This window comes from Taeniopygia guttata, chromosome 14 (genome assembly GCF_048771995.1).
Source record: "Taeniopygia guttata chromosome 14, bTaeGut7.mat, whole genome shotgun sequence".
Classification (NCBI taxonomy): Eukaryota; Metazoa; Chordata; class Aves; order Passeriformes; family Estrildidae; genus Taeniopygia; species Taeniopygia guttata.
The window spans coordinates 6,036,426-6,051,852 of NC_133039.1; the positions used below are offsets into that span (position 1 = coordinate 6,036,426).

General features: G+C 61.9%; 2 protein-coding genes across 3 annotated transcripts; one reads left to right on the top strand and one right to left on the bottom strand.

Moving 5' to 3' along the window:
- Positions 1–98: 98 nt before the first annotated feature.
- On the bottom strand, positions 99–9,957 carry FLII (FLII actin remodeling protein). The gene is made up of 30 exons (XM_030285107.4): positions 9,833–9,957; positions 8,711–8,821; positions 7,638–7,709; positions 7,430–7,510; positions 7,030–7,115; positions 6,726–6,887; positions 6,516–6,619; positions 6,241–6,416; positions 6,004–6,161; positions 5,812–5,896; positions 5,388–5,535; positions 5,118–5,251; positions 4,795–5,007; positions 4,533–4,712; positions 4,377–4,459; positions 4,223–4,297; positions 3,927–4,010; positions 3,690–3,861; positions 3,503–3,607; positions 3,163–3,354; positions 2,770–2,958; positions 2,541–2,680; positions 2,201–2,426; positions 1,859–2,013; positions 1,673–1,733; positions 1,461–1,589; positions 1,275–1,381; positions 1,019–1,124; positions 869–934; positions 99–709 (listed from the first exon to the last, which is right to left on the bottom strand). The coding sequence occupies exons 1-30, from the start codon at positions 9,893–9,895 to the stop codon at positions 575–577; spliced, it is 3,798 nt and encodes a 1,265-aa protein (XP_030140967.3). The 5' UTR covers positions 9,896–9,957; the 3' UTR covers positions 99–574.
- On the top strand, positions 8,723–14,802 carry MIEF2 (mitochondrial elongation factor 2). 2 transcript variants are annotated; one of them, XM_072935788.1, is made up of 4 exons: positions 8,723–8,842; positions 10,740–10,914; positions 11,327–11,504; positions 12,479–14,802. In XM_072935788.1, the coding sequence occupies exons 1-4, from the start codon at positions 8,790–8,792 to the stop codon at positions 13,522–13,524; spliced, it is 1,452 nt and encodes a 483-aa protein (XP_072791889.1). In that variant the 5' UTR covers positions 8,723–8,789; the 3' UTR covers positions 13,525–14,802. The 2 variants fall into 2 exon arrangements, with proteins under 2 accessions (XP_072791889.1, XP_030140983.4); XM_030285123.4 differs by lacking the exon at positions 8,723–8,842 and adding an exon at positions 9,879–10,255.
- The last annotated feature ends 625 nt before the right edge of the window (positions 14,803–15,427 follow it).

The window sequence follows — 15,427 nt, forward strand, 5'->3', positions numbered from 1 at the left end:
TGCTGAGCCTTGGAGCCAGGTGAGTGCTGAGCTGCAGAGGGGCACAGTCAGGGTTGGGGGTGACCCCACCTGGGAGTGAGTCAGAGCCTGGGACAGGGTTGAGGTGAGAAGTGCAGCCTTTATTGATATGATTCAGATGGGCTGATCCCTGCTGGGGTCCGTTCCCCAGGACAGCAGGGACCAGCTGTAAGGCTCGACCCTGGGGCTGAGAGCTCCCCTGGAGCTCCTCACTCCCCTCAGCTCTCCTTAGCAAAGCATCCTCCCACCCAAACTGGGAGTCACTCCTGCCCCCCAGTCATGGGGGGAGCTCGGCACTGGTTTGGGGCAGCAGCATCCCCAAGCAGGGTGTGGCAGGGGCCCACACCACCCCGTATTCCCCTCAGGAAGGGAAGGGGGCTGAGCTGGGCCCTGTGCTGGGAGAAGAGGGGACAGAGGGACAGCCCCAGTGATCCCCACTGGCCCCAGCTCGGGGGGAAGCGGCTGCAGGCTGAGCCTGGCGTTGGCGGCGGCGCGGGGTGCCGGGGTCCGGCCGTGCCGGGGGCGCCGTGGCCGGAGCTCTGGGTGCCCCCCACCCTTAGGTGGGCGGCTTGCGGAACACGCTCCAGGCGTGGAAGCAGCGGGTGAAGGGCCAGGGCTCGTTGCCTTTCCGCACCAGCCGGAGCTTGCGGGGATGTGTGGGGTCCTTGGAGCGCATGTGCTGGATGTAGACCTGGGGCAGAGCGTTGCCGTGGGGGTCCTGGTCCTCACCCACCTCCAGGGTTGGTATTCCCCAGCCCAGAGCTCTGCAGCACCCAGACCACGGCCCCAAGGGGAGATGGAAGTGCCCAAATCCTCCCACACACAGTCCCAGCATGGAGGGAGGTCTTACCTGGCACGCCTTGAGGCTCAGCTTGATCTCCACCTGGCTGGTCTGGGTGCCCACCCACATGTAGACCTGCAGAAAGGATCAGCAGCTGGGCTGAGCCCACGGAGCCGCTGGAAGATCTGGGCCCAGGACAGCCTCATGCCCCCAGCTCACCTCCCGCCCGTTGTCCAGCAGCATGATGTCGTCATCAGCCAGGTCATCCTGGCAGAAATCTGAGCACTTCTCTGACACGGAGAAATAACCTTTCTCATTGGAGCACCTGCAGGGAGATGGACAGGGACAGCATCAGGCACGAGTTTGTTAGGACCCAGCTCATGTAGAAGGCAGGGATGTGACAGAGCAGCTGTTCTGGCTGGGTTCCCAGGGAAGCAGCCCAGACTGCAGCATCCCCCCCCACACCAGTGCCCACCTGAAGAGCCGTGAGTGCTTCATGTAGTCAGCATCTTCATCGTAGGGCTTCTGGCCCCCAATGCCCACCCAGAAGAAGTTTTCGGGTTCTTCGCCCTCATTGATGACCTGAAAGGGCAGGAACAGGGCTGAGTGTGGCCTGGGTGGTCACTGTCACCCAGGTAAGGTGGCACTGAGCCCTGCTCACCTGTTTGCTGTAGGAGTCATCGAACATGTGGTTCATGATGTCCTCAGCCAGCTTGGCCTCGTCAGGGTCAGCTGCCCGGCCCACCCAGGTGTAGACGATGCCCTGGTTGTCCGTGCTCTCAAAAGGCACCTGGGGGACGGTGGAGTCAGGGCTGCCCAGAGGGGCAGGAGGGCACCCAGGCAGCCCTGAGGATGCTCAGCCACGAGCAATACCTTGAGGATGAAGCAGAACTCGGAGTTGAGCAGAGCGGCGTCCGTGTTGATCTGGATGCACCTGGAGACGGAGCCCCCGAGGCACAAATCAGAGGGAGACCCAGCAGCTGTGCCCACCACAGGTATCCCACCTGGATCTGGCACCCGTGGGTGCTGCCTGGCACGGAGCAGCCCCGGGGCACTGACCTGGTGCAGAGGGCCCCGCCGTTGGTGCGGATGTGGTACAGGCTGGGCTGGGGAGCGCTGACCCGGTCCTTCCGCTTGCCCCGGTGGATCACAAACCTCCTCTTGAAGTGCGAGAGGAACTTGGGGTTCTCCTGCTGCTGGGTCATGCGCACCACCTGCACAGGGTGGGTGTCAGAAAGGGCACAGGGACTTCCCAAACACAGCTCCAAGCCCCAGCTTGCACCCCCCTGCCAGCTCCCATCTCTGCGGCTGTCCCCTGCCTCAGCCTGAGGGGCGCAGAGGGGATGGAGAAGAAGAGAGGCAAAGCTGGGGCACCCCTGTGTCACCCCCAAACTGTGTCACCTCCAGCTTGCCGCGGAAGTGACTCTCAAACTTCTTCTGGAGGCTGAAGGTGAAGGTGAGCCAGCCCATGTTGGAGGCCTCCCGGCCCTGCCAGAAGTAGACGATGCACTGGGAGTCTTCCTCGGGCTGCTTCTCCTCCTCTTCTTCCTCACCCTCCTCTTCCCCTTTGCCTTCACCCTTCTTCTTTTTCTCCTCATCCTCCTCGTACTCCACTGGCACCCAGTACCTGAAGGCAGGAACAGGGAATGATGTGAGGGATGGGACAGTCGGGAGGACTGGGCAGAGAGGTTGGGGACAAGGTGGTCCAGCAGCCCCTGAGAGGGGACAAGCCAGGTGTCACCTGCACAGGAAGACGTAGCAGTCGTGGGTGTGGAAGTGCCCAAACTCCTCCTCGGGCAGGCGAGTGAATTTCTTGCCCTCCAGCACGAAGCCCTCCATGCCATCCAGGTCCTCATTCCACTCCTCCATCAGCTGCTCCGCCTGTGGCCCCACGAGCTGTGTCAGCCCCTGCTGCTCCATCAGCACCCGGCCCCACGCCCTGGGGGACTCACGGGGGTCCCCAGCCCTACCTCAGTGAGGGGCATGGGGGGCTGGCGGGGCAGGAAGAGCGCGGTGAGGTCGGCCTTCATCTGGTCCTTCTTCTCGGCGTCCTTGCGGACCTTGCCGGCCAGGCCGCCGTCCTGCAGCACCGTCTCGGCGTTCCGGGTGTAATCCACGCGCAGGACATCATCCCAGTTCTTGAACTTGGACTTGAACACCTACACCACAGAATCATTAAGGCTGGAAAAGACCTCCAAGATCATCGAGTCCAACCTGTGACCAATCCCCACCTCATCAACCAGACCAGAGCACCAGGTGCCACGTCCAGTCGTTCAAGGTGTAAATTGGGGAGCAGGTAACAGACCCTCAGCCTCAGTGCCCTCCCAGACACCCAGCACCCATCTGAGGGGTCCACGCCCCACCTGGCACTCGGTGCCCTCCAGGTTCCTGGTGACCATGGCGTGCTTGGGCCGGTGCAGCATGGTGCACAGCTCCTGGCTCAGCTTCAGCGCCGCCGCCCGCACCAGCCGCGACGACTTCCTCCCGATCCAGATGAAGACGTCGGACCAGCAGTCCAGGATGTACACGCTCTTGGTGTCCAGCAGGCTCTGCAGCTGGGGGCACCACAGGAAGAGGGGTCAGGCACCTGCAGGCCTTCCCAGCTGGAAAACACCCTGCCCGCTCCCGACAGAGCTGGAGGCAAAAGGGGCATGAAACCAGTCTCACTGGTCAGACTGGGAGAACCTCCCCACCCCATCCTACCAGGCGCATCTCTGGCATCAGATCAGCCTTCAGCCTCTTCTTGTGCTCCACGGAGAGCTTGTAGTTGATCTGGGGAAGCTCCAGGTAGCCCAGGCCGAGGCCGACCTGCAGAGTGGAGTGGGAAAGAGGTGAGTGGGGGCTGCAGGACCTCAGCAGGGCTGGTGGCTCTGTGGATGCAGCTCCCCACCTTGTACAGCTTGGGTTTGTGGGGCTGGAAGTCATCGGGGACACAGGGTCGGATCTCCTCGGGCTGGCCCCCCAGCACCTCCCAGAACTCGGGGGTCTCCTGGCCCTGGGTGAGCAGCGTGATCTCAGCCTTGCCCTTCCGCTCGTTCTTGTTGATCTTCTCGGCGAAGAGCCTGCGGTGGGAGCAGGTGAGATGGCAGCTGGGCTCCCCTCACCCCAGCACCCCCACCAGCCCTACCTGGCCTTGGTGGTGCTGCTCAGCGTGGCCTGGCTCCCACGCCACACCAGGAGGTCGAGGCCATGGTCCAGGAGGAAAACAAACCTGGAGGAGAGAGGTGAGAGGAATCAGGAGAGAATGGGGAGTGCTGAGCATCCTCCCCATCCTGGGGATCCCCGCAGGGCACCAATGTTTGAACCCATGTTCTTGTAGAAAGGTGCTGGCATAGTCCATTTGCACCACAGAACTGCAGCTATAGTGTCTCAGGTGGATCCTGCTGAACCTTCTGTAAGGTCCCTCTGTCCCTGGCCACTCACCGGGGGTCCAGTGATGTCCCTTTCAGTGCCACCGGCTCCAGCTTGACGTTCTTCTTCCCATAGACACGGTAGAGCCTGGGGAAGGGACAGCCGTGGTGGGACATGGGGCACTGCCTGCCCCCCTCATCCCCCCAGCCCCTGTCCCCAGCTGTACCTGGTGACATATTGCGTGTCCTCGACGGTGAAGAAACCGCTAGCCGTGCCACCCTCGATGTAGGAGATGTCATTGTCGAAGACCTGGGGGCACGGAGGGGGTGAGGCTGGGACAGGAGGGGCCGGGGGTTACAGGGGAGCTGGGGCTTGGCCTCACCTGAAGGAACTCTTCACTTTCATCCCCCATCTCCTCCCGGATGCTGCGGCACTCAGCCCCCAGGTAGTTGCGGAGGTTGACGGCGTGGATGGCGGAACAGGCCTTCTTGTCCAGCGTGGCCTCCTGCCCGATCCAGTAGTAGATCTCCCAGTTCAGGGAACCGTTCTCATCCAGGAAGGTCTGGGAAGGACAAGGGTGTGAGATGGGATGGCTGCAGCTCCTGGCAGGGGATGCAGGGGACGCTTGGTCCTCCCCGGGTTACCTTGAGCACGATGTAGCAGTCGGCTTCGTAGAACTTGCCGTGGAAAGCCTCGTCCACCAGCGTGGGCACGAAGTTCTCGATCTGCCAGACACAGAGGCCGGGCAGCTGCCCCACGTCCTCGCTGAAGAACTCCGAGTAGTCCAGCTGTGGCTTCTCCAGGCCCTGGTCCCAGCGCCGTGTCTTCAGATCCGGCGCCTTCGCCTCCCCACTCTCCTGTGGGACAAAACAGGTCAGGTTAGGGACAACCAGAACCCTGCTGGCACCCAAGGTAGGCCAGGGACACTGTGATGCCCTCAGGGCCCTTCTCCCACCCCAGACCCTACCTCTATCTTCTTATTCTTCTCCTGGGCCACGTCCGACATCCCCTTCAGCACCTGCTTGGCCTGGTCATCCTGGGCAGAGTCCTTGCGCCGCCGGAGCCGCATCTTGCGGGCCAGCGGGTCCTTGGTGCCGCTCCCTGGGGACACGGGGACGGGGTGAGAGGCGGCCACGCCGCCTGTGGGGCACCCCACGGAGCAGGGCTCACCCCCAGCCTCTGCCAGGGCCGTGCCAGGGCAGGGAGGGACCGCGTGCCCCCATCCCCGCACGCGTACCCGCGGCGGCGGCGGCGACGGTGGCGGGGGAGGCTCCGGCCAGGCGGAGCTGGTTCTGCAGGGAGAAGTCGATGTTGTACCACTCCGAGGAGCGATCCGCCGGCTTCGGGGGCATCACCAGGTTGGGGTTCTCGCGCACGTCCAGGATCTGCCAAGGAGGGCACAGAGACCTCGGTGAAGTTCGTGTTCGCAGGGACGTTTGGGAGTGTGGCATGGGATGGAGACCTGGAGCACTTCAGTGGGATGAGGGGATGTGGCAGGAGTCCATGGCCTGCCTGGGCTGGACCATGTGGCAGATTGCAGGAACTGGCCCTGAGCTCCTCTGCCCTCACCTCATCCAGCCCACCCTACAGCCCTGGGGTCCCAGGGAGGTGCTGGGGCTGTGGTGCAGCCAGCCCAAGGCAGAGAAGCACGGGGTGCCCACCTCCACATCCGTCAGGAAGTGGATGGCCTCCGGCAGAGTCACCAGGCGGTTCTTGTTCAGCACCAACTTCCTCAGCTTGGAGCACCTGTGGGACAGCGATGCTGGTGACAGGCCAGCCCAGGGTGACCTGTGACCACACAACCTCTGTGTTCCCTCCTGGGGACGCAGCAGATCCAGTTGTGCGTTCCTTACCTGCACAGGCTCTCAGGGATGAGCTCCAGGTTGTTGTTGGCTGCCATGAACTCCTCAAGGTTGGTGAGCTTGCCAATGCCCGAGGGGATCCCGTCAAAGTCCAGCTTGTTGGAGTTCAGGTACATCTTCTTCAGCTTGGTCAGCTTACAGATGGCTGACTGGGGAAGGGGGAGATGGTGGGGTGAGGGAGAACCATGGAACCACGGGCAGGGATGGCACAAAAGGGCAGGGACATACAGGTAAGGAGGTGAGCTGGTTGCGGGACAGGTTGAGGGTCTCCAGCTGGGTCCACTGGTCGATGCAGAGGGACAGCTCCGTGATCTGGTTGCTGCTGAGGTTGAGGCGCCGCAGGCTGCCCAGGGTGTAGAGACACTCAGGGACACGGCTGAGGTCGTTGCAGGACAGGTCCACATCTGGGGACAGAAACAACGGGGTGACACCACCAGCCAGACCAACACTGGGGTTGGGAGAGCCCCTGGAGGGCTGCGTGGGGCTGGATGCCCCGGCCCTACCTGCCAGGTTCACCAGGGCCTCGAGGCTGGTGGGCAGGTTGCTCTGCGTGCGCTGGGTGTTACGGAGGTGGAGGGTCTGCAGGGCTGTCATGGCCGGGAGCTGCCTGAGGACCAGGGAGAGCCACAGGGCAGAGGGAGCGTCAGGATGGAGCAGGAAGCTCAGTGCCAGCCCTGCCAGAGTGGGAGGCAGCCCTGGGAGCGGGGCCGTACCGGAGCTGCGCGTGCAGGAGGGGGTTGTTGTTGAGGATGAGGGTCTGCAGGTGCACCAGGCGCCTCATCTGTGGTGGGAGACTCTCCAGCTTGTTGTCGCTCAGGTCCAGGTAGAGCAGGTCCGTCAGGTTGATGAAGAGCTGGTTGGGGATGGTGTCGATGCTGCAGGGATGTGAGGAAATTCAGGAGTGCCTAGGATCTGCACCAGCCCTGGGTCTCCCTTGAGGAGGGGCAGAGAGCAGGACCCAGAGCAAAATGTGACCGTGGCCAGGATGGGGAGATGGTCACTCTAGCCTGGACCCACCTGTTGTGGCCAAGGTTAAGGACCAGCATGTTCTTGGCATTCTCCAGCTCCCTGGGACACTCTGTGAGCTGGTTGTAGCTCAGGTCCTGGGAAAATGGGAGCACAAAGCAGCTGTCACCCTCAGCCCCACACCCAGCCACCACCACCCACACCTCAGGACTGGGGGGTATCTCCAGGGAGCTGGACCAGCACACAGGGAACCCAGGGAGCCCGTCCATGGCATCAGCCTTTAAAGGAGGCATTGCCAGAGGGTCACCCTGCCAACAGCCAGCTTCCCTGGAGCTCAGCCATGCGCTTGGGACTGGTGCTCCCAAGGAGCACAAGGAGCCACCACGGTGCAGCAATGGGACCCAGGAGTCTGAGCTGGCTCCTGTATCAGCTGAGAAGACTCTGCACCCACCAGCACTGAGAGGTCATCCAGCTGGAAGATGTCATCAGGGACTCCCGAGTTCTTCAGGCTGTTTGCACGAGCCACAATTGCCTGCGAAGGGGAGAGAGGCAGGAATGCAGTTGCCTGCTGAGCCCCCAGCGTGCCCAGGTATGATCCTGGTGTGCCCTCAGATCTCAGAGGTGCCTGGGCACCCCTGAGGCAGGAGGGGGACACTCACCCGGAGGCAGGGCAGGCCGGAGAGCTCTCCGTGGAGCGTGGTGAGGCTGTTGTGGCTCACGGAGAGATGTTCCTGCAGGGAAGGCCCAGACAAGCCCCAGTGAGCACAGAGAGGAGCTGGGGATGTGCAGGGCAAGGGTTGTGCCCCCATATTGATGTGGAGGCTCCTCCAACCCAGGAGAGTTGGGGACTTGTCGCACACAGAGCTGCTGGGACACTCCCAGTCTCAAACTGGTTGGTTGGCCCAGCGTGCCTGCGCTGCCTCCACATCCCTCATCCCCTGGGGTAGCCCTGGCTGCACACCTCAGCCCTGCTGTGGGGTTTGGGGTGCTCTGGGATGCCCACACAAACAGATCCCAGCCCTTGGAAACGGGCAGACGTGGGCACTGCTGGGGTGGGAGGAATTCCCCTGGGGAAATGTTTTCCTCTGAGCATCACCAGCCCGGCTGTTTTCTGCTCAGGAACACAAGGTGTTGGCAGGCTGTGGGCGGGATGCCAGGATTTCAGTCTTGCTGTGGTCCCCGAGCACCTGGCAGGGCTGGCAGGAGTGGCACCGAGGGATTCCCTGCACCTGGCACGGGGACTCCTGGCAGCGATTAAAGCACTCAGTTTGTCTGACACGGACAGGATGAGGTCCCTGATGTGCTGTGGACACCACCAAAGCCAAGCTGAGCCACGACTCCACCAAGGGCCTGGGTGAACCACCCAAAAAACAAAGCCAGGCAGCTGCCAGCTCCTGCTTTTTTATATACTTTAGCAAAGAAGAGGGGAAAAAAGCCCCCAAAACCTTGATTGTCCCCATTGTAACCATCGCCCTTCCCTTCTGCTACAGGGTGGAATATCTAAGCATAGTTTTTAATCTGGTTTTCTAGGAAAACAAGGTGAAACTGAGTGCAAGCCCACTCCTGACAGCTCCTGCATCCCATTTCAACCACACATTGTAGCTCAGTGCTATTATTAGACACTGGAGCACCCGCTGCTGAGCCACTAGGCTGGCAGGGAACAGGCTCCCGTCGGATCCTACGGTCCCAGTGGGACAGGGAGCCCCATTCCATCCCAAAACACGGGGCTCACCAGCTTCTGGAGGGCAGCGAGCTCCTCGGGCAGGTAACAGAGCCCCGTGCGGTTCAGCTTCAGCCAGCGCAGGCTCGTCATGGCCTTCACATGCTCCGGGAAGTACCCGCCCTGCGGAGGAGGAGGAGGAGGGTGAGGAAACACCTGTCCCATGGGATGAGGACCTGGGGACCTCAGTCTGATTGAGGCTCTGTGGTCATGGGAAGTTTGGGATCGAGCAGTCCTGTGGGGCTGGGAAGTGTGGGGTCACGATGACCCAGTCCTAAGGGACTGGGAGCTGTGGGGTTGGGATGAAGCAGTGCCATAAAATTGGGAATTAGAGGGATGGGATCACCCTGTCCTAGGGGCCTGGGAGCTGGGGGCCATGGAAACCCAGTCCTATGGGATTGGGAGCTGGGATCGCCCGGTCCTATGGGATTGGGAGCTGGGACTGCCCAGTCCTATGGGATTGGGTGCTGGGATCGCCCAGTCCTATGGGATTGGGTGCTGGGATCGCCCAGTCCTATGGGATCAGGAGCTGGGATCACCCTGTCCTACGGGATCCGGATCTGGGATCGCCCGGTCCTGTGGGATCGGGAGCTTGGATCGCCCAATCCTAGGGGACTGGGATCTGGGATCGCCCAATCCTACGGGAGCGGGATCTGGGATCACCCTGTCCTACGGGACCGGGATCTGGGATCGCCCAGTCCTACGGGACCGGGATCTGGGATCGCCCAGTCCTATGGGATTGGGAGCTGGGATCGCCCAGCCCTATAGGATCGGGAGCTGGGATCGCCCGGTCCTATAGGATCGGGAGGGATCGCCCAGTCCTACGGGACAGGGATCTGGGATCGCCCAGCCCTGTGGGACCGGGAACCAGAGCCTCGGGGATCTCCGGTCTCCCTGGGAGCCCGTGGGCTAAGGGCCGGGTTGCTCAATCCCAGCGGCTCGATGGGGGTCAGGGATCGCCCCCGCAGCGCCCACGGCGCCCGGACCGGGACTGCCCCGGGTCACCCACCCCGGGCGGGGCCGGGGCCGGGCTTCCCCCGCCCCGGGAGCCGAGCCAGGCCTGACAACCCCGCGGGGCCCGGGCCCGCTGTGGCGCTGCGGGCCGGGCTGTGCCCCGCTCCCGCCGCCCCGCACCTTGAAGTCGTTGCCGCTGAGATCGACGCCGCGGACGAAGGGCAGGACGCCGGTGGCCGCCATGGCGGAAGCGCCGAGGGGGGACCCGCCAGGCCCCGCCCCCGGCCCAGGCCCCGCCCCGGCCGTGACGCACGCGGGGGTGGGCGGGGCCGGGCGCTACTTCCGCGCGCTGGTGGGCGGGGCCGCGCCGCCCGCGCGCTCCCATTGGCCGGGGCCGCGGCGGGGGCGCGCGGGGCGCGGGGGCGCGCGCGGGCAGCGCCGGGCCCGGCCCGGTCCCGGTGCCGGTTCTGGTGCCGGTTCCGGGTTCTGGTTCTGGTGCCGCCGCCTCCCCTCCGTCAGTGGGGTCGGGGGGGGCTCCCTTCCCGCGGGCCGCGGTACCGCGGTACCGCCCCGGTGCCCCGCCAGGCTTTGCGGTAGAGCTGGGTGAGGAGCGGGTGTCCCTTCCTTCCCCGGGGTGTCCCTCCCTTCCCCGGGGTGTCCCTCCCTTCCCTGGGTGTCCCTTCCTTCCCGGGGTGTCCCTTCCATCCCTGGGTGTCCCTCGCCGGGGTGTCCCTTCCTTCCCTGGGTGTCCCTTCCTTCCCTAGGTGTCCCTTCCCTGGGTGTCCCTTCCCTGGTTGTCCCTTCCCTAGGTGTCCCTTCCCTGGGTGTCCCTTCCTTCCCTGGGTGTCCCTTCCTTCCTTGGGTGTCCCTCCCTTCCCTGGGTGTCCCTTCCCTGGGTGTCCCTCCCCGGGCTGTCTTTCCCCCGGTGACCCTTGCTCCCTCCCCGCACCCAACCGTCCCGCCGGCGGCGGCGGGAGCCTTTATCCCGGAGGAGATCGGGCCAGCGGAACCCTTTATTCCCCAAACCATCCCACCCTGCGGCTGTGCCAGGTCCCCCAGCCCGGGGTGACTCTCCTGTTCTCCGCAGGGCGACCATGGCGGCGTTTTGGCAGCAGCGGGGCAGGCGGCAGGAGAGCGGCGGGCTGGGCGCTGTCCTGGACGGGCTGGGCAGCGTGTTCGATGTGCTGCTGGCCAACGCCAGGCTGGTGCTGGGCGTCAGCGGCGCGGCCGTGCTGGCCATCGCCACGCTGGCTGTCAAGAGGGTAAGGCTGGGGCTGGGAACACAGCACCAGGAGAGCTGCGTTGGTTCCAGTGTGGTCCCAAACTCTTTTATGTTTGCTCCTGAGCTGGTTCCTTGCACATGGCACAAATGCCACCGGTGCTGGAAGCAGTGCTGTGGGCATGGAGCTGCCTGCTCCCACCCTGTTCTGTTTGCCTGGAGCGTTTTCCATACAGTATCCCATCCCAAAAGGCACCTGGGACTTAAGTTGTATTTGGGAATCTGTTTTCCATGTAAAACCTGCAGGAGGATGATGTGCACACTCGTGGCCCCCAAAACTGGGTGTTTTTCTGAGCAGAAGCCTTGAGTGGTGCTGTCCCCCCACGTGTGTGCCACCTGTAATTCATGGAAAACAAAGATAACATCTTGTCCTCTTGGGTTTTCCTTCCCTCCAGCTGATCGACCGAGCCACCAGCCCTCGGGATGAGGGCGACCCCAAAGCTGAGCAGAAATCCCTGGAGGAGAGCTGGCAGGACTTGGCATTGATCAAGACAACACCAAAACCCCCCAAGAAGCAGAGAAGGGAAGACCTCAGTGAGCCTCTGCTCTCTCCAGCTCGGCCTCTGGTGCCAGGTGAGGCTCCTGGTGCCCAGGAGGATCACCTTGGTGTGCTCCGGGTGGCCGTGCCGGGAGCTCTACGTTATTTTTAGCTCTCTGTCCGGAAAGCCGAGCCCACTGAGCCTGCCCTCCTGGGAGGCTCCCGAGCCACAGCCCCTTTTTAGGCAATGCCAGTGGAAACAGGACCTCTGGTGACACCCGGGGTGGCCTGGCAGAGGGTGTTGGGGTTTGTTTCCTCTGCAGCAGCGTTGGCTGTGCTCGTTTTCTGGGTCAGCTGTGCCTGCAGGAAGGTGTGTTCAGGAGCTGCTGCAAACAAAGGCTGCCTTGTCCAGCTGCCCATGGAGATGGCGTTTTTCCAAGTGGGAAACTGGCCCAGTTCAGTCCAGGGCATGTTTTGAGATAATGGATCCGGAGCAGGATTGTCTGTAGGATCCTCGTGCGAGGAGGTGGAGGGGCAGGCACTGATCTCTCTGACACTGACAGACAGGAGGGAACAGCAGGAGCTGTGTCAGGGAGGGTTAGGTTGGATATTAGGAAAAAGATTCTTCCCCCAGAGGGTGCTGGGCACTGCCCAGGCTCCCCTGGGAATGGTCATGGCTCCAAGGCTGCCAGAGCTGCAGGAGCATTTGGACACTGCTCTCAGGCACAGGGTGGGATTGTTGGGGTGTCTGTGCAGGGCCAGGAGTTGGACTGGATGATTTTCGTGGGTCCTTTCCAACTCAGCGTATTCTGTGGTTCTCTGCCTGGTTTCCATCTCTGGCTGAGGAGTGAGGCTGGGAACAGCCAGATTTTGGGGTTGGTTTGGGCTCTGCATGGCTGAGATGTGCTGTTAACATCAGTGGGCTCGATGGGGGCCCTTGCTGAGGTCGGTGTCACCTCCAGAGGGTGAGAGCTGGGCACCCAACTCATCCCTTCCCCTCTGCTGCTGAGGGTTTCAGGGTTTCAGATGATGTGCTCAGAGCTGTGACTTCTCCTTTCCCTTCCCACAGATCCCAGGGGCTCCTCTGCCCCTCTGGGGGCTCCTCAGGTCAAGCCCAGCCCCCTGCGCTGCCTCACGCTGCAGGAGAAGCTCCTCTCACACAGCAGCCAGCTGGCCGTGCCCGAGATCCAAGTGTCCCTCGTCCCACAGCTGGCCAGGAGCATCTGCACCCAGCTGCAGAACTTCCTGCGGAGCAAGTGCCCCGAGCTGCCCTTCGGCCGCCTCTTCCTCAGCGGGGCCCTGCTCGATGGCCTCGAGGTCCTGGCAGCTGACCACATCCACCTCATGCTCCCGGTGGTCCTCGACACCGGGCTCTGGGGCCTCATCTCGGGAGAGGACACCGTGGTGAGGAACCCCCAGTACTGGATGATCAAGAGGATCGATCTGGGGTATTTCCCTCGTGGGTGCAGCCCCTGGGACAGGTTCATGGTGGGCCGGTACCTCTCCTCCAGCGTGATCAACGAGACCCTCCACAAGCTGCTGGTGGCCTCCATCAACTGGCCTGCCATCGGTGGCCTGCTGGGCTGTGCCATCCACCCCGTGGTGGCCTCCCGGGAGCTGAAGCTGGAAGTCAAACACGATCAGGTTGATCTGAGCATCACCCTCTTCCCAGTGGTGGAAATGGAGGACAAGGTTCTTCTGGCTGTTCCTCCTGAAGGACTGGTGGAAAACCTCTGGCTGGAGAGCTTTTACAGGGCGGAGGTGTCGAGGGTGAAGGAGCTGGACGCTGGTGACGCCGGGGCTCGGCAGCTCTGCCTCCGCATCCTCAGCGGCGTCTGCAAGAGGCAGCCCAGCCTGCACAAACTGGGGGGCAGCCCCCTGACCCACATCATCCTGCACCTCAGTGACACTGCTTCGGACTGGGCAGAGGAGAGCCTTGCTGACAGGTTCCAGCAGCTGCTTGAGGAGCTGGTGGCCTCCCTGGAGAAAGGAGTCCTGCCTTGCTATTTCAACCCCAAAATCAACCTGTTCTCCCGGCTGTTGGAAGAGGAAATTGATGAGATGGGCTTTGTGCTCTACAGGGCCATATCTGAGCCAGAGGTCCTGCTGAAGTGACCGGTGTGTTGGGAGCTCCTGAACGTGGGGGGGTTGCTCCCTGCCTGCTGCTCCCCGCTGTGAGGGCTGTGATGCTTCTAGTTGACTAGTCAGTAAGAGGCAAAGTTCTTGCACTTTATGAGGAAAAGAACGGTTTCCTGTGTGAATAAAACGTGCCTGAGCAGAGGTGGGTGCTGGCAGAAGGAGCCTTTGGCTCAGAGGCTCTGCTGAGCCCGGGCTGAGGGCAGCCCAGCCACACGTGTGAGTTCTGCCTGCTGGCAGCCCAGTGAAGCATGTTTGGTCTCTGGCTGCCAGTGTCCTCTGCCTGTCCCAGCTGCCAGGTTCCCCCTCAGGAGCTGGAGGGGAGCAGCCCCTTCCTGCTGCTGTGTCCTGCAGACCCCTCAGGTGCCACATCCTGGGCTGGTCCTGTCACCAGCACCCCGCGTGGCCTCGCTGTGCCAGCACTCGGGGCTGGGGGAGCCTCACCCACCCGCAGGATTTCGCCAATCCCAAATAAGCCCTGTGGATGAGCTGGTGCTGGGTGGTACAGCCATAGCAAGTGGGGATGTGGGTTATTCCTTGGAAACCCTTCCAGCTGCCAGAAGGGGTGAGCTCAGCCCTACCTCTTTGTTCTGACAGCGTTGATGCTGCCCCGAAGAAGGGGCCCTTGTCCCATGCAGTGTTTTGCTGGAAGATGTCCTGAAAAGGAGCTGCTGGCTCTGGGGAAGCTCCTGGTTTTTCAGCTGGAGGCTGCAGCAGGGCTGTTTCCCCTCCCCAGTGGGTGGGTGGGTGGCTGCCAGTGTCTGTCTGCAGGTGCCTGTCCCCTCCCAGTCTGTCTGGTCACCTTTTCACACTTGTATTGCTGCTGTCTTGAGGTCCTTTTGCCCTGCAGCCCCACGGAATGGGGTGGGGAAGCAGGGTAGGAATGATGTTGTGAGCAGAGTGCTTGCAAGAACTGAAGTGGTTTATGCTTTTTATTAAGAAGATATATTTTGTTTGGGTATTTTGTTGTTTTCCTTTGAGAAGCTGCTAGTAGGGTTTGGTCTGGCTCCAGTCCCAGAGAAAAGCAATTTATTCTTATATTTAATGGGAAGAGCTGGTTTTGCACGCGGGTGGAGCTGGAGAAATCCTGTGGACTTCACTGTGAGCAGCTGTTGTGGTTTAGTTTTCTTTACAGCTATCATCTTGTTTATGGGAGGAAAAAAACCTGCTTTTCCTCCCAGTCTGACAATTCCTTTGTTCCTCCAAACCACTTCCCAGGTGTTATGATGAGAATAAACCTTCCCTGTGCACACTGGTTCTCTGGTGTCAGCTCTCCTTTGTCTCTTTCCCCTGCTAAGGGTTGTGTGGCCTTCCTGGGAACCACCTAAAGTGTGTCCCTGCTGTGTGGAGAGCTTGGTGATGGTCAGATCCCACCCTGCAAAGTCTTCCTCCTCCTCTTCCAAAGCTGTGGACCCACAGAGTGCCTGGCTGCAGTGTGGGAGCTGTCTGGGCACTGACCTTGTGCTGCTTACAGGGCTCAGCTGAGCACTGAGCAGGGTGTGACTCCTAAAGCTGCTCCTGGCTGACCCACCAGCAGTGTTTAACCTGCTCCTTGTGTCCTGCACAGCTGCTTCCCACTGCTGCTGCCATTCCAAGGTGGCTGGCCAGGCTGCTGCCCTGCCTTGGCTCAGTGGCTGCATTCCAAAGCCCTGTAATGCTGTTATTTTAGCCCAGGCTGTGTATTTTTAGGCCCCAGCTGTTAATGGTGGGAGTGAGGGCTACAGGGAAATGCAACCCAAATTCTCCTGACTTTCTGCATGGATTTAGGCCTGATAGCAATGGATTGCTGCAGGGTTTCTGGCTCTCTTTCTGACCTGTGCTGCTGTGGGCTTTGCTTCCAAGTGCTCCAGCCCGTCCCCCCTCAGTGCTGACCCCAGGAACT